Source organism: Thermobia domestica, chromosome 7 (genome assembly GCF_964235325.1).
Source record: "Thermobia domestica chromosome 7, izTheDome1.hap1.1, whole genome shotgun sequence".
NCBI lineage: Eukaryota > Metazoa > Arthropoda > Insecta > Zygentoma > Lepismatidae > Thermobia > Thermobia domestica.
Genome location: NC_137460.1, coordinates 135,926,110 through 135,952,765, shown reverse-complemented (window position 1 = coordinate 135,952,765; position 26,656 = coordinate 135,926,110). Strand labels below are relative to the sequence as shown.

The 26,656-nt window shown below is 37.8% G+C and overlaps 1 protein-coding gene across 1 annotated transcript in view; it reads right to left on the bottom strand.

Moving 5' to 3' along the window:
• The window catches only part of LOC145690410 (ATP-binding cassette subfamily G member 4-like), a 271,793-nt gene extending 246,078 nt beyond the window's left edge, over positions 1-25,715 (bottom strand). Inside the window, exon 1 of the mRNA XM_081765255.1 lies at positions 25,225-25,715. Within this exon, the coding sequence (XP_081621381.1) occupies positions 25,225-25,435 (211 nt within the window). The 5' untranslated portion in view covers positions 25,436-25,715. The remainder of the gene's footprint in view (positions 1-25,224) is intronic.
• Between the last annotated feature and the right edge of the window lie 941 nt (positions 25,716-26,656).

Below are 26,656 nucleotides of genomic sequence, written 5' to 3'. Positions count from 1 at the left end.
AAGACTTTTCTCCGCGTAAAATGGAAGTTAACAAAATACTTCTGGTGGAAATAAGATATACACGGCAATACATTGCTAGTAGTAGTAGTCCCCCCCGTTGGCGCGAATGACTCATCCTCACTCTCTTTTATGACCGGGGTGAAAGGTCAATGACCTGGCCCGGGGGCAATGACCTAGGGGTACTTAGGACCACCCCCTCTAAATTTTGGCAGGGGTACCTTGTCCCACCCCCTAAATTTTGGCAGGGGTACATAGGACCACCCCCCTTAAATTTTGGAAATTGCCAAATCTAAAAATTGGGTATGGTAGCCTAGGACCATAGTATGTACCTCTATCAGTATTGGGGGTCTATGTCGTTCCCTTTCATGGGTAAAAAATTGCCAAAAAGTCAAATTTCGGGGTTTTTTGACCTAATTTATCCCCTTTGATGAGGTGTTATTACCCTATATAGTTATATGGGCGTATACAGGGGTCCATTCCCTTTCATAACATATGGGTACATTAATGCACCCCTTTAAATTTTTGGGAGGGGTACCTTGGCCCACCCCTTAAATTTTGGAAATTGTCCAATTTAAACATTGGGTATTATAGTATAGGACCCTAATATGTATCATGATAAATTTGGATGGTCCACCTCGTTTCCTTTTAGGGGTACAAAATTGCCAAAATATAAACGTAAGCAATACGTTGTACCACGTGTTTGGTTTTCGACCTAATTTATCTCCTTGGATGAGGTGTTATTACCTTATATAGTTATATGGGCGTATACAGGGGTCCATTACCTATCACAAGACATAGGTATATTAATGCACCCCTTGAAAAATTTGGGAGGGGTACCTTGGCCCACCACTTAAATTTTGGAAATTGACCAATTTAAACATTGGGTATTATAGTACAGGACCCTAATATGTATCGTGATAAATTTGGGTGGTCCACCTCATTCCCTTCTAGGGGTACAAAATTGCCAAAATATAAACGTAAGCAATACGTTATACCACGTGTTTGGTTTTCGGCCTAATTTATGTGTTTGGATGAGGTCCTATTACCTTATATAGTTATATGATCATGTATAGGGGTTTATTACCTATCATAAGACATAGGTACATTTGTGCACCCCCGGGAGGGGTACAATGGTATACCCCTTAAATTTTGGAAATTGACCAATTTAAACATTTGGTATTATAGTACAAGACCCTAATATGTATTATGATAAATTTGGGTGGTCCACCTCGTTCCCTTCTAGGGGTACAAAATTGCCAAAAATATAAACGTAAGCAATACGTTATACCACGTGTTTGGTTTTTGGTCGATTTTATTCCCTTTGATGAGATGTTATTACCTTATATGTTTACATAAGCGTATACAGGAGTCTATTACCATTCATAAGACATGGGTATATTGATGCACCCCTTTAAATTTTTGGGAGGTGTACCTTGGCTCAACCCTTTAATTTTGGAAATTGCTTAATTTCAACATGTGGTGGCATAGTACTGGATACTAATATGTATCATGATAAATTTGGGTGGTCCACCTCGTTCCCTTTTAGGGGTACAAAATTGCCAAAATATAAACGTAAGCAATACGTTATACCACGTGTTTGATTTTTGACCTAATTTATCTCCTTGATGAGGTCCTATTACATCATATAGTTATATGGTCATGTATAGGGGTCCATTCCCTATCATAAGACATAGGTACATTTGTGCACCCCCGGGAGGGGTACAATGGCCCACCCCTTTAATTTGGAAATTGCTCAATTAAACATTTGGTATTACAGTATAAGACCCTAATATGGATCACTATAAATTTGGGTGGTCCACCTCGTTCCCTTTTAGGGGTACAAAATTGACAAAATATAAACGTAAGCATTACGTTGTACCACGTGTTTGGTTTTTGACCTAATTTATTCCTTTGAATGAGGTCCTATTACCTTATATGGTTATATGGTCATGTATAGGGGTCCTCGCTATCATAGTACATGACCTCAATATGTATCATGATAAATTTGGGTGGTCCATCTTGTTCCCTTTCATGGGTAAAAATTGCTAAAATATAAACATAAGCAATATGTTGTACCATGTGTTTGGTTTTTGGCCCAATTTCTTCCCTTTGATGAGGTTTTATTACCTTATATGGTTATATGGTCATGTATATAGGTTCATTTCCTATCATAAGATATGGGTACATTGATGCGTCCTTTAAAAATTTGGGAGGGGTATTTTGGCTCATCCACTCGGTTTTAGAAATTGTTTAATATAAGCATTTGGTATCATAGTACAGGACTCCAATATGTACCACTATAAATTTGGATGGTCCACATCGTTCCCTTTTCATAGGTAAAGAACTACCAAAAATCAAATTTCGGAGGTTATTGACCCCTATTTAGCATGTTATATGGTTTATTACCTTTATATGTTTATGTTCCCTTTTAAATTTGGGAATTATCAAATAACAAAATTCGGTAAACGTTTTCTAAGACCCATTGTAGATGTTGATGTTCCTCTTATGGCCAAATATTCAAAATTTAAATGTTATTGACCGGCTTTATTATTGAATAAGTACAGGATTTATTACTTTTTTCGTAAGACCCAGGTGTATTTGTGTACCAATCTTAAATTTTGGAAGGGGTACATTTCTTATTGTCGTATCAATAATTGGTAATTGGATAGTATCTCATTCATTGGGTAAATCATTATGATCACGTGATCGATTATTGACCTATGATGGGATTAGGAGTCCAGGACATTGGTACATTGAAACTTTGTAGGATAATTTGATAATGCGTCATTGGTTTTGATTATTCCCGCCAAATATAAACGTAAGCAAGACGTTGTACCACGTGATTGTCCTTGATGAGGTAGTGTACAGGGATTCATTTCCTTTGTTGTGGTACTTCTTAAGTTTGAGTACACACACACTTCTAGAAAACAGTTGGTTCTACTCAGGTAAACAATTGACGGACATTATTGACCTTATTGAACATATAATGATATGATTAACTCTAAGACTTAGGTATATCAAGAGAAGTATTCTTTAAATTTGGGAATGATGATAAACAGAATTTTAACGTAAGGTGCGAAATTTGAAACAATACATTGAACTTTAGTCACAGCTCATAGTCTAAGATCATTGGTGGTGATTGATTTGAAATCTGATAGCTAACCTTATTGAAACTTATGACTCATAGACGAAAGGCAATACATGCTACAACAGTTTAAAATTTAATCATAAGGTGATGTAATCTGACACTAGCAAAGTTATTGTGTATGCAATTTGATTGGATGATCACTATCTTTCCTGCAATCTGATTGGTTGATCACTATCTTTCGTGCAATCTGATTGGTTGATGATTTTCAAATCTTTACTGTATTCAGTTTTGTTTTAACATTTAAAAATCTTGGTTTCGTTCAACATTTTGCACTCACTGATAAATATGATCAAAACCGTTTATTTGTTAATCGAATAGTTAAAAACCGGATAAAGCTTGACGGTTAACCGTGAAACGTAAAATTTTTAGTTTGAAATTTTTTTGTTTGAAACTTTGTTTGAAAATTCTTGCTTTCAAATTTTTGTTTGAATTTTTTGTTTGAAACTTTGGTTTGACATTTTTCGTTTCCAAATTTTTTGTTTAAAATTTTTTGTTTGAAAATTTTCAAAATTTTGTTTGAGATTTTTTCGTTTGAAATTTTTTGTTTGAAAATTTTTGTTCGAAAATTTTGTTTAAAATTTTTTGTTTGAAATTTTTCGTTTCCAAATTTTTTGTTTGAAATTTTTTTCGCTTCAAAATTTTGTTTGAATTTTTTTCGTTTGAAATTTTTTGTTTGAATTTTTTTTTCGTTTCAAAATTTTGTTTCAAAGATTTTTGTTCTAAATTTTTGTTTCAAAGTTTGGTTTGCCATTTTTAAAAGTTTGTGCACTTATTAGTAAAGAACTGGAACTGTTTAGAACAAAAACCTTTGACAACATTGTGGTGCAATAGTACACGTCAGAACCTGGGGTTGTACTTGAAATGAAAAAACACAATTCATTGAAACGGATCATTTTATTACACTCCACATACATCCATACCAGATAGTGGTTCTGGATATTGTCGATACAATGTATTTTGAACTTCTTGCACTAGTTTGTCTTTAGCATATAATTTTAATTCCAATTGAAGTCTTTTAAGGTCTAATGCAATATCAATTGGTGGAAACTCAATGTCCATTTGATCACAAATAAACTGTTTATCAATGCAGGTATGCACCCACGAACGATGTTGACAACCATCACAATATCTAGATACATGTTGTACAATATGCATAACACATTTTTCAAAATAGTACTTTTTCAGGAATATACTTGTTTTGTTGCACACTTCCACTGCATGTTTCACACACTGAAATACGCTGATGAATTTGTTCCATTCCGTTTGTGTTAGATACACCATGTTGCGAGGGACATGGAATGTACTCTTTTTACGTAACAGCACCATCTTCTCTTCGAGGACTGTACGCAGCACCACTTCATGATTTGAGCCTAATGATTTGACTATGGTCACATTTAGCTCATCATGAAAATAATCATTCATTTGGTCGATTCGTGCCATTCTTCACAGGTCAGTTGTACACCAAATTGTTCTGCTTTGCCCAATCGAATTACTGGTTCAAATGTTCTAGCACTGATACCAATCATCACATGTTTTGTTTGAAATATATTTATTGGATAATAGCTTGCGAAGATGAACTCTTTATCGTTAGAAGTACACATCTTTCCTCCTGAAAAGCACTTGCTCAAATGATTTCGTGGGATGACACTGTATTGGTTGATTTATAGTTATTGCTGACGTCATTGGAAAGGAATGTGCTGACGTTTGAATTCATGATTTCATCACAGTTGCTGACGTCATGCTGACCAACCAAATTCATACAACTACAGCTGACGTCCTTGGAAAGAAATGTGCTGACGCTTGAATTCATGATTTCATCACAATTGCTGACGAATCTGGCTGTGTACTAAATTCAAGTTGATGACTTCGACCCAAGAATCCTTTGTAACATAAAGATACAGATCCAGTATTTAAGAAACGCAGCAGTTCTTCTTGTTTTGATGCTTCCATGGGTAAATATCTTGCTGGTAAAATTATATTCTTATCATTTTCAAGCTTCACTACGATTCTTAATCCAAACTTTGTAGGGATCATTTGGCTAGCTAAGATTCTATAAGGTACATTCTGTTGTAAATCAGTAATCTTGGTAAATGATTTCATCACATCACGTGTGTTTAGAAACTGCAGACAAGTAGCCATGATGACGTTATCATGAATACTAACTCGAACGATGATGCAAAACTGATGACGTTGCATTATCATGTTCTGACATGTACTATTGCACCACATGTTGCCAGAGGCCAATGTCGAAACAAAATTTTGAAACGAAAAAATTCAAACAAAAAATTTCAAACGAAAAAATTCAAACAAAATTTTGAAGCGAAAAAAATTTAAACAAAATTTTGAAGCGAAAAAAATTTCAAACAAAATTTTGAAACAAAAAATTTCAAACAAAAAATTTGGAAACGAAAAATTTCAAACAAAAATTTTAAACAAAAATTTCAAACGAAAAATTTTTAAACAAAAATTTCAAACGAAAAAATGTCAAACAAAATTTTGAAGCGAAAAAAATTTCAAACAAAAAATTTGGAAACGAAAAATTTCAAACAAAAAATTTTAAACAAAATTTTCGAACAAAAATTTTCAAACAAAAAATTTCAAACGAAAAAATCTCAAACAAAATTTTGAAAATTTTCAAACAAAAAATTTTAAACAAAAAATTTGGAAACGAAAAATGTCAAACCAAAGTTTCAAACAAAAAATTCAAACAAAAATTTGAAAGCAAGAATTTTCAAACAAAGTTTCAAACAAAAAAATTTCAAACTAAAAATTTTACGTTTCACGGTTAACCGTCAAACTTTATCCGGTTTTTAACTATTCGATTAACAAATAAACGGTTTTGATCATATTTATCAGTGAGTGCAAAATGTTGAACGAAACCAAGATTTTTAAATGTTAAAACAAAACTGAATACAGTAAAGATTTGAAAATCATCAACCAATCAGATTGCACGAAAGATAGTGATCAACCAATCAGATTGCAGGAAAGATAGTGATCATCCAATCAAATTGCATACACAATAACTTTGCTAGTGTCAGATTACATCACCTTATGATTAAATTTTAAACTGTTGTAGCATGTATTGCCTTTCGTCTATGAGTCATAAGTTTCAATAAGGTTAGCTATCAGATTTCAAATCAATCACCACCAATGATCTTAGACTATGAGCTGTGACTAAAGTTCAATGTATTGTTTCAAATTTCGCACCTTACGTTAAAATTCTGTTTATCATCATTCCCAAATTTAAAGAATACTTCTCTTGATATACCTAAGTCTTAGAGTTAATCATATCATTATATGTTCAATAAGGTCAATAATGTCCGTCAATTGTTTACCTGAGTAGAACCAACTGTTTTCTAGAAGTGTGTGTGTACTCAAACTTAAGAAGTACCACAACAAAGGAAATGAATCCCTGTACACTACCTCATCAAGGACAATCACGTGGTACAACGTCTTGCTTACGTTTATATTTGGCGGGAATAATCAAAACCAATGACGCATTATCAAATTATCCTACAAAGTTTCAATGTACCAATGTCCTGGACTCCTAATCCCATCATAGGTCAATAATCGATCACGTGATCATAATGATTTACCCAATGAATGAGATACTATCCAATTACCAATTATTGATACGACAATAAGAAATGTACCCCTTCCAAAATTTAAGATTGGTACACAAATACACCTGGGTCTTACGAAAAAAGTAATAAATCCTGTACTTATTCAATAATAAAGCCGGTCAATAACATTTAAATTTTGAATATTTGGCCATAAGAGGAACATCAACATCTACAATGGGTCTTAGAAAACGTTTACCGAATTTTGTTATTTGATAATTCCCAAATTTAAAAGGGAACATAAACATATAAAGGTAATAAACCATATAACATGCTAAATAGGGGTCAATAACCTCCGAAATTTGATTTTTGGTAGTTCTTTACCTATGAAAAGGGAACGATGTGGACCATCCAAATTTATAGTGGTACATATTGGAGTCCTGTACTATGATACCAAATGCTTATATTAAACAATTTCTAAAACCGAGTGGATGAGCCAAAATACTTCTCCCAAATTTTTAAAGGACGCATCAATGTACCCATATCTTATGATAGGAAATGAACCTATATACATGACCATATAACCATATAAGGTAATAAAACCTCATCAAAGGGAAGAAATTGGGCCAAAAACCAAACACATGGTACAACATATTGCTTATGTTTATATTTTAGCAATTTTTACCCATGAAAGGGAACAAGATGGACCACCCAAATTTATCATGATACATATTGAGGTCATGTACTATGATAGCGAGGACCCCTATACATGACCATATAACCATATAAGGTAATAGGACCTCATCCAAAGGAATAAATTAGGTCAAAAACCAAACACGTGGTACAACGTAATGCTTACGTTTATATTTTGTCAATTTTGTACCCCTAAAAGGGAACGAGGTGGACCACCCAAATTTATAGTGATCCATATTAGGGTCTTATACTGTAATACCAAATGTTTAATTGAGCAATTTCCAAATTAAAGGGGTGGGCCATTGTACCCCTCCCGGGGGTGCACAAATGTACCTATGTCTTATGATAGGGAATGGACCCCTATACATGACCATATAACTATATGATGTAATAGGACCTCATCAAGGAGATAAATTAGGTCAAAAATCAAACACGTGGTATAACGTATTGCTTACGTTTATATTTTGGCAATTTTGTACCCCTAAAAGGGAACGAGGTGGACCACCCAAATTTATCATGATACATATTAGGGTCTTGTACTATAATACCAAATGTTTAAATTGGTCAATTTCCAAAATTTAAGGGGTATACCATTGTACCCCTCCCGGGGGTGCACAAATGTACCTATGTCTTATGATAGGTAATAAACCCCTATACATGATCATATAACTATATAAGGTAATAGGACCTCATCCAAACACATAAATTAGGCCGAAAACCAAACACGTGGTATAACGTATTGCTTACGTTTATATTTTGGCAATTTTGTACCCCTAGAAGGGAATGAGGTGGACCACCCAAATTTATCACGATACATATTAGGGTCCTGTACTATAATACCCAATGTTTAAATTGGTCAATTTCCAAAATTTAAGTGGTGGGCCAAGGTACCCCTCCCAAATTTTTCAAGGGGTGCATTAATATACCTATGTCTTATGATAGGTAATGGACCCCTGTATACGCCCATATAACTATATAAGGTAATAACACCTCATCCAAGGAGATAAATTAGGTCGAAAACCAAACACGTGGTACAACGTATTGCTTACGTTTATATTTTGGCAATTTTGTACCCCTAAAAGGAAACGAGGTGGACCATCCAAATTTATCATGATACATATTAGGGTCCTATACTATAATACCCAATGTTTAAATTGGACAATTTCCAAAATTTAAGGGGTGGGCCAAGGTACCCCTCCCAAAAATTTAAAGGGGTGCATTAATGTACCCATATGTTATGAAAGGGAATGGACCCCTGTATACGCCCATATAACTATATAGGGTAATAACACCTCATCAAAGGGGATAAATTAGGTCAAAAAACCCCGAAATTTGACTTTTTGGCAATTTTTTACCCATGAAAGGGAACGACATAGACCCCTGTTCGGGCCATTCTGCCCTCTGTTTATTTCATAAAATTAAGAAGAAAAGGGAGACTTATGTTTTTTCAGTGTTTGAGCCTATTGTCAACATTTCCAAAACTTGGAACAAAATATATGTTTTATGTAGTGTCAGTTTTGCTGTAGAGATGTCTCTGCAGGTCAATATGGTTTCTATTTGTAGTATCTTACTCTGGCGGTCTCTTGTCTTTCTTTTCAAAAATACCGTTAGGCCGCCTCCCGCATGTTTTTGTCAGTGTTGTGTTGTGCTTTCCTGCAAAAGCCTCGTGTGCGGGATCTTCAGTGTTTGTGTGTAGTATTTGCTTATTCTAATACTTATTAATTCCAGAAACTATACAAATTTATACAGTCCACAAGTCCAAATGCAAAATAAATTGTTGTTGTTTTCAGTAACCCATTATCTGGTTAATTAAATGCGCAAAACAATAAACTATTGTTTGGTCGGCGTATACATGGTCCTCCGGGCCGGATTACTAGTGCATGTGTGAACTGTTGCTGTGAACAATAATAGACTAGTGATTGAGTGCTTTTTTCCTCACGAACATAGTGCAGTGTTTTAGAGATGGAGCCGCTAAAAATTAAGAAAAGGACATTAAAATCAAAAATTACGCGCGAAGAAAAAGCCATCACAGAGTTGGACGCTACCGCAGCGGCAGCCATCTTGGTGCATCAGGCGAAGGTCAGTGAACTCCAGCAGGAGTGTTCAAAGCTGCTGGATGATATTTCGGCGGTGGCAGGAGATGAGGAGTTCGAAAAAGAAGAGGAAGAGTTAGCGGAATTGGACAAGAGAATAGTGCAGATGTGTGTTCAATTGATGGATTTCCAATTGGAGGGAAGTAAAGGAGCTCAGCCTTCATCTTCGTTTGAAAGGCAGCTTGCTAATGACGTAAGACTACCGCAGTTACAGTTGCCAGTGTTTTCGGGAAACCTCCATGAGTGGTTATCGTTTCACGATTTATTTGTGGCTTCAGTACATAATAACAAAAATCTGTCAGGTGCTCAAAAGTTGCAATACCTCAAAACATCCTTGAAAGGGGAACCAGCACAACTCCTTCAAGCGATGCAAACCACGGACAACAACTACAAAGAGGCGTGGGATATTTTAAATGCACGGTATCACAATAAGAGGGAAATAGTGAACGCGACAATTAAGCGCTTAGTTACGCAACCCGTAATACAACAAGAATCGCCAGCCGCCCTACGTAAGTTAATTGATACCACAATGGAGTGCACGCGGTCCCTCAAGGTGCTCGAGCAACCAGTCGAACACTGGGATGTTATCTTGGTTTATCATATCACGGATAAACTGGACAGTGAAAGTCGTAGACAGTGGGAACTTTCATTAAAAACAAATGAACAGCCATCATTTGAGCAGCTCGCAGAGTTCCTCGATAACAGAGCCCGCGCGCTCGCAGTGTCTGCCGGCGGGAAAACGCGCGTCGCCGGAAGTAGTGAGCAAGTGAAGAATCGCGACAAAAAACAAACTTCCTCCCATGTTACCACCAGTGAACGTGGTCAAACATTATGTGACGTATGCAGTGCAATCCACCCCCTCTACAAATGTGCTGAGTTCACAAAACTCAAAGTGTCTGATCGTGTCACCCTAGTGAAAGAGAAAAAACTGTGTTTTAATTGTCTTCGGAAATCGTGTAGAAAGGATACGTGCGCATCTAGTACGTGTCGCAAGTGCGCTAAAAAACATCACACTCTTTTGCACTACGAGAGAGCTGAGTCACCAGTGCGTGAATCAAATATCACGGCCCATGTTGCAGCGGACGCAAGTGTACCACAGGTGTTATTATGTACTGCCATCGTGAAAGTAAGAGGAAATAATGGTGTGTATTACCCCTTCAGAGCGATGCTAGATTGCGCGAGTGAATCTAGTTTTGTCACCGAGAACTGTGTACAAAAACTGGGTCTCAAGAAAAAGAAATCCAGTATTGTGATTTCCGGGATTACAGGAGCAGGAGTGACGACAGCAAGTGCAATGGTGGACTTAGAGTTTCAGTCATTCGGGGGAACAAGTGAAACTTTTGAAACTCGTGCTGTGGTAGTTCAGAAAGTGACATCTGATCTACCCAAACAAAAGTGTCCTAGTGCTACAAACTGGTCTCATTTAGAGGGCCTAAGATTAGCAGATCCCACTTTCAACGTAGTGGGCCCCATTGACATTTTGTTGGGAGCGGACGTGTTTCCATCACTTATGTTGAGCGGGAAGTGTATGGGGCCACCCGGGACGCCTGTCGCATTAGAAACTAGTCTCGGCTGGGTGCTATCTGGCAATATAGGTCCGACAAGTGGGAAGCTAACTGTGACGTCACATCGAGTTTCCTGCGAGATCGATGAAGCTCTTCGCCAGTTTTGGGAGTTAGAAGAGCTCCCACTTACAAAACACATGTCAAAAGAAGAAAGGAGCTGTGAAGAACACTTCGTAGCTACACACCACCGTGACGAGCACGGAAGTTATGTGGTGAGACTACCCTTCAGGGGTAACACAGCCCCATTAGGCAGATCACGAGAAATCGCAGTGAAGAGGCTATTAAATACCGAACGGAAATTAGCTAAACAACCCTCCCTTCAGCAACAATATCGCGACTTCATGAGGGAATATATTCAGTTAGGGCATATGGAACTCATTCCCCCAAGCGAGAGAAACATTCCAGCTGAAGCTAGTTGTTACCTACCACATCATGCGGTTTTGAAGCCCACCAGCTCCACTACGAAGGTGCGAGTGGTCTTCGATGGGAGTGCAAGAACAACTTCGGGTGTATCTCTGAATCAGAAGCTCATGGTGGGGCCAAAATTGCAGGACGATATTTTCCCGATTCTTGTTCGTTTTCGTGAGCATCGTGTTCCCTTATGTGCGGATATTGCAAAAATGTACCGGGCAGTGTTAGTGCACAAGGACGACGTCGACTTCCAAAGAATTGTGTGGAGAGATTCTCCAAGTGCACCAATCGAAGACTACCGTTTGTTAACAGTGACGTACGGTACTGCATCTGCTAGCTTCTTGGCAACCAGATGCTTGCTCCAGGTAGTTGAAGAAGAAGGGGAGAAGTATCCTTTAGCAGCGAAGGCGGTGAGAAGAGATTTTTTCATGGATGACTTCCTCGGAGGTGCAGCTAGTGTGAGCGAAGCAATTGAGCTACAACAACAGCTGATTCAACTTTTACGAGAAGGAGGCTTCGAACTTCGAAAGTGGCTATCTAGCGAACCGGAAGTGCTCCAGGCTGTTCCTCCCCACATGCGTGAAATTGACCTACAATTCAACTTTGACACCGATAACAACATCAAGACCCTCGGAGTACAGTGGTCACCCGTTAGCGACGAGTTTGGGTTCAACGTAGTGCCTCCCTCTCCCCCAGAAGTGTGGACAAAACGAAAAGTGTTGTCAGAGATTGCCAAGATTTTCGATCCCCTTGGCCTTCTCTCCCCAGTAACCGTCAGGGCCAAGATGATGTTACAATCATTGTGGAAGGAAAGCCTCGGTTGGGACGACCCCCTCCCCTTTGAAACAAGTGCAGCCTGGCAAGAGTACTGCGATGAGTTGTTTGTGCTCCGTGAAGTGAAGGTCGAACGATGCATTGTGCCCTCTGATGCCGTCAGCTGTCAATTAATAGGCTTCTCTGATGCTAGTGAGCGGGCCTATTCTGCAGTCGCCTATTTACGAGCAGAAAGTCTTAACGGTCATGTCGACGTGAGACTCATCGCTGCAAAAACCAAAGTTGCTCCCATCAAAACAGTTTCCCTACCCCGATTGGAACTGTGCGCCGCATTGTTGCTGGCCAAATTGTTAAAAACAGTTGCAAGTGCCATCAGTGTAAACGTCCAGGATACAAGGGCTTTCACTGACTCCACTGTTGTGTTGGCCTGGTTAGCCCAGTCACCTGACAAGTGGAAAACTTTCGTTTCAAATCGGGTAGCGAAAATACAAGGAATTTTGCCTTCGTCACAATGGTCACATACCAAGAGTGAAGATAATGCAGCTGATTGTGCGTCAAGGGGGGTAAAGCCCAGCGAGCTCTTAGAACATCCCCTGTGGTGGAGCGGTCCAGAGTGGTTGCGCGAAGCAATGTTGCCAGAGCCTCCATATCCTCTCGCTGACTTTACTACAGAAGTGGAAGAAAAGAAAAAATGTATCACCGTTATGTGTGTGCAGTCTGAAAATGACATCGTGAACCGTTTCTCCTCCCTAGTAAGATTGAAGCGTGTAGTGGGTTGGTGTCGCAGGTTTGTTTACAACTGCAGGAATCCGGTGCAGAAACGCCAGGGGGCACTTACATCTGAAGAAATGGAAGAGAGCCTGTTGTGCTTGGTAAAGGAGGTGCAGAAAAGAGAATTCCACACTGAAATCAAGTGCTTAGTGGATGAAGAGCCCATTCCCAATAAGAGTAATATTTTATGCTTGTCTCCCTTCATTGACGAAAATGGCATCTTGCGTGTGGGGGGGAGATTACAAAACGCCGACATTTCTGTGGATAGAAAGCATCCCGTGCTGTTGCCCAATAAGCATAAATTAACTGAACTTCTGATCAATCACGAGCATGTAAACACTTTCCACGGTGGCCCTCAATTAGTGTTATCTACGCTACGGCAACATTTCTGGATTGTGGGTGCGAGAAATCTAGTGAGGAAGATAATCCGGAAGTGTGTAAAATGTTGTCGGTTTGAAGGAAGAACAGAGACGCAACTAATGGGTTCCCTGCCCCCCTCTCGTGTAAACCCAAGCCGATGCTTTTCCCACACAGGTGTGGATTATGCAGGGCCGGTGCTACTCAAAGCCAGCCGGGGGCGCAGCCGTTTGAGGTTTAAGGCATACATATGTCTTTTTGTGTGTTTTTCCACTAAGGCTATACACCTAGAATTAGTAGCGGATGCAAGCACTACTTCCTTTCTTGCTGCCCTAAGGCGTTTTGTGGCTCGTCGGGGCGTACCTAGTGACATCTACAGTGATTGTGGGCGGAACTTTGTAGGAGCTAGCAAAGAGCTAAAGGAATTGTTAAGAGTGAGTGTTCACACGGCCAAAAATGAAGAAACTGCTGCCTACCTCAGCAAACAAGGAATATCTTGGCATTTTAACCCCCCGTCCGCACCTCATTTTGGTGGGATTTGGGAAGCAAATATACGTAGAGTTAAGCATCATTTCAAGCGCATCGTGGGAGAGGTGGCGTTGAGCTTTGAGGAAATGTATACCACGCTAGTTCAAATTGAAGCAATTCTGAACTCCCGCCCCCTCACTCCTCTCTCGGATGACCCCAACGATCTGGCCGCTCTTACACCAGCTCATTTCCTTGTGGGAGAATCATTACTTTCTATCCCGGATAAGGGTTTCACTTCATCCCAGCTCTCTCATCTGAAAAGGTGGCAATTGGTGCAGCAGTTGTCGCAGCATTTTTGGCGCCGTTGGTCCCAAGAATATTTGTGCAGTCTCCAGTCAAGAACGAAGTGGCGGAAAAACCGAGACAATATCAAGATTGGTGACATGGTTATTTTGAGGGAATCCCATCTGCCTCCCCAGCAATGGAGATTAGGGCGTGTTCAGTGCATATTTCCTGGAAATGATGGCTTAGTGCGAGCAGCAACTGTAAAGACTGCCTTCGGGGAGTTGAAGCGCCCCATCGCGAAGCTGGTTGTATTGCCTTTCAACCCTTCAAAGTAAAGTGAAGTCATGTGAAACGCCAGCACCTCGCTGTTCAAGCATGTCATATCATTGCATATGAATGACATATTTTTGTCGTGTGTTTGTTCGTTTTAGAATTATTACGCATTATTATTATTATTTCGTTTTTAGTGTATTTCCTGTGTGAATCTCAATCATTCATTGTGTGCGTGTGTTATTTGAAACTAGAGCGTTTCAAGGTGGGGGCTATGTTCGGGCCATTCTGCCCTCTGTTTATTTCATAAAATTAAGAAGAAAAGGGAGACTTATGTTTTTTCAGTGTTTGAGCCTATTGTCAACATTTCCAAAACTTGGAACAAAATATATGTTTTATGTAGTGTCAGTTTTGCTGTAGAGATGTCTCTGCAGGTCAATATGGTTTCTATTTGTAGTATCTTACTCTGGCGGTCTCTTGTCTTTCTTTTCAAAAATACCGTTAGGCCGCCTCCCGCATGTTTTTGTCAGTGTTGTGTTGTGCTTTCCTGCAAAAGCCTCGTGTGCGGGATCTTCAGTGTTTGTGTGTAGTATTTGCTTATTCTAATACTTATTAATTCCAGAAACTATACAAATTTATACAGTCCACAAGTCCAAATGCAAAATAAATTGTTGTTGTTTTCAGTAACCCATTATCTGGTTAATTAAATGCGCAAAACAATAAACTATTGTTTGGTCGGCGTATACAACCCCCAATACTGATAGAGGTACATACTATGGTCCTAGGCTACCATACCCAATTTTTAGATTTGGCAATTTCCAAAATTTAAGGGGGGTGGTCCTATGTACCCCTGCCAAAATTTAGGGGGTGGGACAAGGTACCCCTGCCAAAATTTAGAGGGGGTGGTCCTAAGTACCCCTAGGTCATTGCCCCCGGGCCAGGTCATTGACCTTTCACCCCGGTCATAAAAGAGAGTGAGGATGAGTCATTCGCGCCAACGGGGGGGACTACTACTCTAGTAGAGTTGGGATAGAACAAAAATACATGAGTAAAATCTCTGTTGAAATAGACAAGAACCAAAATAGGGTTGGAACATGTGGGCGGAAACCAAAGCTATTGCTAAGAGGTATCAGAAAACTAAAAAGATTGGCTCTGGGCAACAGAAGTGCAACTTCTATAGCCTTAAGTATAAAAATGGCTGAGAATGGCGCAGACATTTGGCCTGAAAGTGTTCGAATGATTCTTTGTGCCGAAGAAGTAAAAGCACACGGTCAAGAAAAAAAAATTAGAGTCTACTCTAATCATGGCAAAGAAGCGCCTCGAATGGGCACGAGGCTTATAGTTGATTGAGTTGACTTGATTTTGAATTTAACGTATATTGGACTGCAGACGATTGGAGAATAGTGTGTTTCAGTGAGGAATCATGTTTCTTTGTGTCCGATGAATGTTCACAATATGTGCGACGTTGACCTGGAAGGAATTCAAGTTAGAATGTTTTTAATAAACCGTGAAGCATCCTACTTCACTGATGCTCTGGGGTGTGATCTCTGTCTTCGGGCCTGGAAGACTGTATATAGTAGAGGAGACAATGAAGCACGACCAATACCTACAAGTTCTTCAAGAAGAACTGCTTTCCCAGACTGCACTTTGGTTTGATGACGTATAATTCATCTTTACGTATGATGAGCCCCATGCCACCGGGCCCAAGCTGTGACAAAATTCTTCGAGGACAACGAAATTAGTGCTCTTCCGTGGCCAAGCACTAATCCTGATATGAACCCGATTGAAAACTTTTGGAGCTTCATGAAAGAAAAGCTAGAGAAGACGCACATTAGAACCAAACTTCAATTGATCAAGGAGATCAACAATTTGTGGCATCACGATGCTGAATTGAAGGCAAAATATGCTAAACTCATACATAGGATGCCACAAAGGATAAAAGACTTAATAAAGAATAAGGGATATCATAAGAAATATTAATTTTTGTGTGAGAAATAATTTTCTTGTAAGTATTCCATTTCATTTTTTGTTTCCAATTTGGATATACACACTTTATAGTAATTATATTTGAATGTTACGCACGCATGTTTTATTGATATTGAAAAGCATATGTCACACGCACTAGAAATTAGGACAGAGTTACAAAATAGTAATTTGGACTAAGTTCGAACGTATTTTCTCACATAATATTGTAAGAACAGTAAAATATTCAGAGACTGAATGTTGAGTCTGATAATTTGAACACGTCTGTAATAATAACGAATGGAAATTTCACATGTTAAATTCTTTAATATATTTCTCGCTGCTCAAATTTACACTTCTGCGGTTTATATGTATGTGTAAATAAGATCATCTCTCTTTTTGAGTTGTTCAAAAAATATACAAATAATAGATTTTTACCAGAAATCAGAAAACTATAAGGTAAAATTAAAACAGTTGCTTTAAGTATTTTTCCTGCTAGCGAAATACATTGTATATACGCTGCAGACACGTTACAGCAAATAAGATTAACATCAGGCAAAGAAATAGTTTTTAAATTATATTTTCTGGTTTTTGCCGATATTTCCGAAATATTTTTAATGGATTCAAAATTTCCGGAAATTTTACCAGCACAAGTAAGATACATATCTCCATACAATATTTGATTTTAACATACCGGTATTAACTAAAATGATTTTAGCCCCGTTATTATAACACTTCCCTGCCATAAAATGGGAACTTCCTAAGATTGCTTAAGATAATTTAAATGCATCTATATTAATTAAGCGAACTTAGGATTATATTTTAGTACGTTTTGTAGCCATAACTCCGTTCTATCACGGTGCTAACACTAAAGGAGTGGCGCACATATATTTGTGACACAAAGTTTTCCTATTCTAATACAAGAAACATAAGCACTCAATAATCTTAACTGTAAACTAGTAAATATAAAATATTTTTCATTTTAAAAGCATAATGTAGTAAGATACTTAAAAAATCAATTTTTCCGAAATTTTCCGTTTTTTTTCAGACTCGGGAAAAAAATGCTAAAAACTGTTTTTTTTAACCCAAAATTTCCGTTTTTTAAAAGGCCTTTACAACACTAGTCTGAACTAATTCTCCTAGACGGCAATGTCAAATGCCATACAGTCAATCCAGTACAGACTTTGTTACGATGATGGGGTTGGGAGGTATTGGAGCACTCGCTACTCCCTGGATTTTGATCTTTTCCGAAAAATGAAATAACCTCTCAGGGGCAAACGTTTCAGAGACATTTCCAGCATTGATCGTGCCTTAGGGCGCACTGTCAACACCCTCATAAAGTGGAGCTTTGACAGGTATTCAACGGTTACCAGACATCTGCAGAAGGATTCAACAGGATGGCGGAGACTACATCAAAGGACTATAAGCTTCTTGAGGTGAGTGATTTACTACTTTCCATTTCACAACTATTTTGTCACTTCGACTTAAATGACCCTCGTATTTATCAACTCGTACTTTGCTAATGAACATATAATTGTCTATGACTTATAAGTAAATGATTATAGAAGAATTGGTTAAATGAAAGTGTAAATAAACAGGAGAAACACCGACAAAACTCTGTAATGGACCACCGTTACAGTTGTGTCTTGTTTCCGTTTAATTTTTATTTTCATCGGTTGTATATTTATTCTAATTTTTGCATTATGTATGAGAATGAACTTCTATTCGCCAATTCCGAAAAGAAGGAATCAATAGTTTTCAATTTGTATCAATATGAAGAAGAAGAAGAAGAGCTTTCAATTTTTATCAATATGAAGAAGAACTGAAGAAGAGCTAAAATAGTATGTGAGATATGATTGTTAGAGGAATAAACTCATTAATGTTTCTGATTTCGACATGTATCCGTAAGAAAACATTATATTAATAATCAAAATATCTTGTTTACTCTTCGTTACTACTTTGGAAGATTTTAATATTTTGCATAAAAAGACATATTTATAAAGAACAAGTCTCTGCAAGTGATAGAATCAAAGATAAGATTTGGGCTTAAGTTTAGAGTTGCCCCTCTGTTTACAAAAGTGAGTGCGTATGAAAGATAACTGTATTAGAAACTACTTTCCACTGCGGTGTATTTCTGCAGTGTAGAGAAGCTGTATTTTATAAGTGGAGCGCTACTAGTATGAAACCAGGACACATTGTATTAAAACTCGTATAATTGCCAAAACCCACTCGTTTTCAGTACCCCTCGCTTACGCGTATACCCACCTTCGCCGACGCGCCTTCTCCCTTCGGACGCACCCCATCGTTAACGCTCGGGACCCCAGCTTCGCCCTGCCCTTATCCGGTTAGATAGCTTTTGTGCTTGCTAGTGGTCACCTAGCACAGATTGCTTTGTGTTTTTCACTATAGTTCTTATACATACATGCGGGCGCCGTATTTGTACGCAAATCGTAAAAGAGCTGAGCTGTATTTTTTCAACATTTCCTTCAGTTTTATTTATGCCAGGTGAGATATTTTCATGTCGCCGAACGAAAATCATTTAGGAAACAATAAGAAGAAAATCAGTGAAAGAATTATTTTCTTTCAACAATTATTTGGAGTGGTGCGCCAAAAATAAACCTGCACGTTTTATATTGCTCGTCTATATGCATTCATAGCTCAGCTCAGATCATAGCTAATATGGAAGCAGATAGAGTATATTTGCTTTGAATATGAAATTACTAAATCTAATACCATTGAAATATTTGAACATAATAAATAAATAAATAAATAAACCAGGAATATAAGATTAGGCTACTATGTTAACTGGTGCTCAGGGTCTTCCAACGTTCTGAAATTGTATGTCTATAAAGTCAGAAGCTATTCTGATGAGAAAATCATCTCTGAAATGTTACGAGTCGATCTATTCGCTACTGTATTGGTGCTAGTCAAATCTAATGTTTTGCACTCATCAGCGGCACAAATCTGTCTTCAACATTAGGGAAGGGGAGGACGGGTAACACGGTTCTTTTTTTTTTTTTTTTTTTTTTTTTTTGCGATGGTCAAAATATTTATGAAGTTTAAAAACAATGTTGTGGAGGATCAGAGTTGTCTTCAACGTTGGGAGGCGGGCAGATGTGAGTCTTATTCTGAGGTACATCAATTTCATCTCACGTTCCTTTGTGGCAATCGGACAAAAATCAAATTACTCCCCAAAAACACATTTCATATCGGATTATTGGAGGGAACAGTCCCCCTCAGTTCCAAGATTGGAGGGGACATGTCCCCTTCATCCCCCGGGATTTGCGCCAGTGGTACTCACGACTATCTTCGTAATCCGAGTTGTTAGATGATAATCTAACCACAGTATTAAACAGATTAAACCTAGTCTACAAGCGTCGGTTCACGAATCTTCTTTTGGGAGGTCTGAAGTTTTTCTTCCGGTTAATTGACAAACGTTATTTTCCTGTTACGTTAATGTGGGAAAACGACTCGATTTTCCGACTCAACAGAGTGTGACGTGTCGAGACTCATTTCCTAGATGAAGAAATGTCTTGTACCTAAAGAATTTGGATGTGTTTAAGCTTCCTCATTAGCCAAGGTGTTATTTGACTGACCTTTAGCACTAGCGAAAGATTTTTCTTTATTTTCAAACTTAAACTACGAGTATTTACAAAATATCATACGCATACTAAAATAAATAATCATTTTCCCATTACGAATTTCCTGTCTTACCACAACATATTTCGTTTGGAAGTTATGCAAAGTGTATGGAAATGTAAAAAGGTAACCAAGAAAGTTCTGTCGCTTTTTGTGGAGGTCTGTGTTCAATGCGAATGGATATAGGGCGAAGGTCAGTTGTTGGTGTGGGTATATCCAACATACTACCTGGTTGTGGCAGATCAGTTATACCGTGAACTTGCGTAAGAACAGAGTGAACATGGAAACCTCCACAGAACATCATAAGGGAGTGTATGCTGTACGAGTTTAAACTGGGGTCAAACGCCGCTGCAGTGGGATGAAAAATATGACAGGCCTTTGATGAGGATGTCGTGACTACGCGGACAGTGCAGTAGTGGTTTAGCAAGTTTAAGGACGGTGAGGAAACACTCGAAGACGCACCACGTGCCGGAAGAACAACAAATGTATAAAATGATCTTCAGGCAGTAATTGAGTCGATCAGTGGGCAGACATGCGAGCAACTGTTACTACAATTCAGTAACTGGAGAAACAATTTGGCAGTACCTCATCAACTTGGGAAGCACTACAAGTTGGGTCGATGGGTCCCACATGATTTGACTCCGGAACAGAAGGAAAAGCGAGCAGACACCTATGTTTCTTTGTTGTCTCGTCTGAGGAAGAAGCCATTTCTGGACAGGATGTTGACACGTGATGAGAAGTGGGTCCTGTACGAAGCTCTACAGAGCCGTCATTATTGGTTAACATTTCATGAACCGCAGAAACCAGTACTGCACCAGAAGAAGATCCTCCTTTGTTTGGCGGGCTGCTCGCGGTATTGTGTATCGGGAGCTGCTACCAGCTGCTCAGAGCATCAATGCAACTGTGTCAGCAGTTGAGCCGTGTTTAAAAAAAAAACAAAAAAAAACTCAAAACTCTAGAGCCAGCACTTCTGAATCGCAAAGGAGTCCTCCTGCTATAGGACAACGCTAAGTCTCACGTGGCTAGGATGACCGGGACACCATTTTACGTCTTGGATGGGAAACACTATTGAATCCGCTATACTCCTCAGACATTGCAGCGTCCAATTATCACCTGTTCCACTCCTTGGACGCAAAATGCACTTTATACCGTCTTCGCTTCAAGGTCCACCAAGTTCTACTGCGATGGAATCCATGGAAGAAGGTCGTCAATGCTGATAAGGATTATTTTTGATCTACCAGGAACGTCTTAGGTGACGTATCGATGTTCGAAGATGGTGAGTAAAAAGGTAACAGAACTTTCTTGGTTACCTTTATAACTTTCCCACTTTTGTTATAACTTCTGCACTTACTGTCTTATTAATAAAATATCATGGTTACAGACTGCTGTAATATGAGGTTACTAGTATGGGTACAAAAGAACGGCGCTTTTGAGGATCCCAGGATTTAATGAAAACATTATGATACGGATTTAGAATTTGTACACAGCTGAATTATGTTCTGGTCCTTCTTTCGTATTGCTAATAAATGAAGTAAAACCTACTGCTGAATATTAATGATTATAGAGTTACTTGATAGTTATTGTATACGGGCGGTGGATCTATGTAGAAGTTGGCACATTCACAACAAATAGCATTCGTTGATGTACACTTATATCCAAAATTGTTGTCGCATGTATATAAATATGTTGTTGTAGGAATATAATTTGGTAATGAATTCGCTCAGTATTTATAATGTTACTATTATAATCGGCAAAGACATGTATGTGGAAAATTTCATGTCAAAAGAACAATAAAACGAAAATAAAACTTTCTTGTCCATTTAACATTTTGTTTTACTCATTCTAATTTTCGTATTTATAATTCTTTTCCTATTTAGTTTTTATCACAAATATACATTTTTTGATTATACACATAGTATCAATATTAAAAGTACCTTGCAAAATCATCAAATTATATTCTTACAAGAAGAGAGTTATAGATATACGACAATCATTTTGGACATGACTGTACCTTAGTGAAACTCGCCCTGATCAATGCACCTTTCACTTCCCCATCGACACTGTTCGTAATTCCATATTATATATTATGCCAAATAGGACGGTGGCCCAGTGCCTTCTGATCTATGGTCTGGGGGGTAACTTGCGGTAAAAAATTTAAAAAAAAAACATTCTTTCAGACAGGAAACATTAAAAAGTAATAAAAAAAGTAAAGACTGCAACGATGAACAATGAAAGAGGGCACTCTGGACCGAAAAATTTAAATTGTAACCTTTAATCTTCCAATTTTAGAAGTTGGTGCGTCGTCGTCTTGAAGAGCGCTTTCATTCCGACCGTTTAATATCTACTCTACACCAAGGCAGGGAAAATTAACGTCACTGTTGGGGATGCTTTACAGAATACTAAGTCGATAACTTACTTTAAATTAATGTAACAAAAACCTGTTTCACAGCATTTAAATGAGGCACGGAATTCTATCAGGAAGGCGGAATTGGAGCAGTAACGTTGTACTACAATAGAATTACCATCCCAAACATTTTCTCAAGCTATGTAGTAATGCAAAGAAGACGGTTACATCACTAATAAATGGAACAGCTGCCTCAGTCACCGGATTTCTTACTCATCGAGCTTATTTAAGATAAACTTGACAGAACAGTCCGTAAATAGATATCAACAAATGCTCAAGATCTTTAGAGAGCTCTTTACAGCTACTTAAGTCGCATAGCTTCGCGAAAGTTGGATAAATTAATAAATCAAATGATTGAAATTTGTAAAGCTCTTAAGGCTAAAAGTCGTAATTTCATTGAATGTATGCATACTTAAAATATTTCTCTCAGTGGAAACTTTATATGAGTAATGATGTTTATTTTACAGAAAATCCGATAAACTGGGTTTTATATGGATACATGTCACTTTTTAATAATAATAATAATAATAATTATTATTATTATTATTGTTAGAAAATTATGAAAAATGAGTAATGTGATCAGACTTTTGAGGGAGTTTGGCTACGGGCATATAATTTGGAGTATTTGAACTACTCACCAACTACCTCTATAAAAATTGTTGCGGAAGTACCGCAGGATTCTAAAACATGGATATTTGGATACGGTACATACTACGGATGGACAAAACCGGTTTTTATGAAAACCGGAAACCGGTTTCTAGAAAACCTAAAACCGAAAAACCGACATTTCGGTTTTCTCAAAAAACGGATATTTTTACCGAAACCGGTTTCGGTTTTCTCCAAAAACCGGCTCTGTTTTAACCGAAACACACATAAATCTATTTGTGTGGAAACAGATTCGGTTTCCGGAGAACAACGAAACACTATTTTGGTCAGAAATAGAACAAATTTTGGAAAAAAACCGGAACCGGTTTTGAAGAAAACCGAAGCCGGACCCGGTGAAAAACCGAACCGGTTTTGGAGAAAGCTGAAACCGGTTTATTAAAAACCGCAAAAAACCGAACCGGTTTTTAAAATTTTCAAAAACCGGTTTCGGTTTTTCACCGGTTATTGTGCCCACCACTAGTGCATACTACTAGTTCCTAAGTGAATTCTGACCCGACTACAATAGGTTCGATAGTTTTGGAGCTATGGACCTTTAAAGTTCATTTTTTTTCACGTTCTCGGCAGCCTTTAATTCCGAAAGGAAGCATTTGTGTACTCAGGTTGGTTTATACTTTTTGTCTTATTTTGGTGCCAGGAACAACTCCCAAACGTTGTCGGTGTTGTTTTGAAACACCCTGCAATTCAAGTGAATCAATAATTTGAATCAGGTTTCCGGTCACGAGCATTATTATTATTATTATTATTATTATTATTATTATTATTATTATTATTATTATTATTATTATTATTATTATTATTATTATTATTACTTTTCTGATATGATTCTAAGTAGTCAGCAAAATAAAAAATAAATTATTATTTGCTGAAAATTGCTCTGAATACCGTGATGGTACAGTACCATACAAATAAGTCATCCTTTGAGCTATTTCTTTGCTGGTCCTTTCCTTTCCGCTATCCGTAGCTGGTCCTTAAATGTCAAAAGACCATAAATATATATTTTAAAAAAGAGGACTATCAGCTTTATCCGTTCTGGAAAAACAATCCTGGCAGGGTTCGTGACTGTTTTACTTAATTTTCCGGCGCAAAGTCTGCTGATCTAGTTTCTAGCGCGCACACCTTTGCAACGGTGCCGACTTTCCAAAATTTATGAGGATGCATGTCAATGGCGGGTCATGTTATATGCTTTCAGGGGTCTCTCGATATTTTTTTCATTGATTTCCTTTTAGTTAAAATCTTTTGTGAACTCTGTCATAAACGGTTGTGCTCAATTCTATTCACAAAATCGTTTCTTTTTTTTATTATTAATTAAGGATTGCGTTTCACTAGGCCTGTGATAGGCAAGGAGGGGGAAATGTGTTGCTTAGTTACCTTTGCACAGACACATTTGAAACAATTATGTTTTAGAGGTTCGAAGTTTTAACTTCCATCTCAATGTTTTAATTACTTATTATTTTTTTGATAATGGTCAGTGGGAAATATTTATTATTTGTTTCTATCAAACTAAAAATCTTGTGGGTGCTGGAGCCCCGAAGCATCCACGTAGTCTGTGCACATGCTTTGGTTCATGAGGTCTCAGGTTCGATTCGCGTCCTCTGAAAGGAAACCTCGTAATTGGACAGTAAAATTATACTTGTTTGGGAGATACATGATTGACGTAGCATAAAGAATTGACTTGACACTTTATCTTTAATCTTTTTTTTTATTTCTTATAAAAATTCTAGTTCTCTCATTATTTCTGAGAATATAGGTGTTGATACCTAACAATTACTTATCATCTGTACGGGTATAGAATAACACCAGTTCAATACTACGTAGAAGTAGTGTCTTGCAATATTAGACCTCTCCCAACAAAAATCTCTGGGGGCCCGCCTGGGCTCATGTCTCATAGCCTATTGTTTTAGTCCTTAAAAAAACACGCTAAATTCAAAGTATTTACGTTAAGTTTCCGTCCAACTGTCCGATAAGTTGATTTACAATAACGGATGCCTAACATTGCATGCAAACTGGTAATGCCATTCCTAAAAGAAAAAAAAAAAAAAAAGAAAAAAAAACGAGCGTCCATTTAGAATTGAAGAATTATAATGCTTCCCTTTTGATTTGAATAATTGGTGTAAATAATATTAACGATCATAACAATAAAAAAAAAAGTATTTCTTACCCATTTTCCAGCCACATCTAACAGAGTATGCGATATCCCTAAATTCTAAGTCCACTGCAGGTCTTTTGGGGAGGTTGCATATCGTTTTTAATTCATTAATACTGCTTCTAGTGCTGCTGGTTTTGCATTCAGAGTTAGACGACGATGTGCTTGGTTGGGATAAAGGAATCATGCAAGATGCTTCTTCATCTGAGTTACTCGTTGCCGCCATGGTCAATGCACTCAACGTCACTTACAAGAAAGAAATCCTTCGTTCACCGCACTGCACACTACGACCGAGCGAATAAGAATAATAAAAACAAACCGCATACACGAACTCTTTTTATCAAGGCCTCTTAGCGAGTGCTGGTATTGAACTGCTTGAGTGAGAGCGCCAGCGGACTGAAGAGTGAGTGTGGTTGGTGCTTTCGATGAGAATTGGTTTGTCGGTCGGCTGTCAGCTCTGCTCAGGACACCCAAAGCTTCCTGTTTCGCTTCATGATAAACACTTAACACTAGTAACAGAATATCGCGTGGCCTTGATGTGCAGCTGTGAACATGTGATTATGTTTTTATTAGTTTTTCTTTCACGCCCAGTATGTACACACACACACATACATCCTCACGGAAAAGAAACCATTGAACGAAGATGCACTCATCGTTCATTGCCTTTTTCTTTTTCAATTATCCTTCTTTTTGCAGAAATTATTTCTTAAAAACAGTTTCCTGAAATGTGAAGGTTTAAATATATATATATATATATATATATATATATATATATATATATATATATACAGTACGTGCGATGACACCCACTAGCTCTATACATTTCTTGATATCGTATAATTTTACATAATTTCTGTCATAATTAGCTAGATATCATCTAATTTTCCAATGCTTTATTGTAGGAACAAGTATATACCTTGGCACTAGTCATTGGTGCCACTGACTGCAACCTTTATACAATAAAAAAACTGTTAAGTTAAACTAGCAGAGTGTTCGTCCTTCACACGGGAAGACTTAAGTTCTATAGAAAATATTTCCAAGATGTCAGTGTCTCTACTAAATTTCAAAACTGGGATTATCAGAAAATAATACAGAAGAGAATTTCTTTGGCTGTTAATCTTCAATGTATGACCCTCCTTGTTGTATACAGGCAATTGCATAGCTGTATCTGGCAGTATTAAGTTTCTTCGTCACAGTCCTTTGGATGTCCGAAATTGAGCCAAAATATTTTTCTTTCAACGTCATACTGACCTTTGGAAACAAGAAATAGTCAGCTGGGACCAGGTCAAGGGAGTAGGGCGAATGATTAAAACATGCACCTTTTTTTTTAAAAAAAAAATGTCTGTACTTCAATGACTCTATGGCATGGTGCATTGTCGTGCAACAAGAGCCAGTCATCCGAATGAACTATCTTGTTCCACGACTTCCGAACAGTATCTTTACCAAC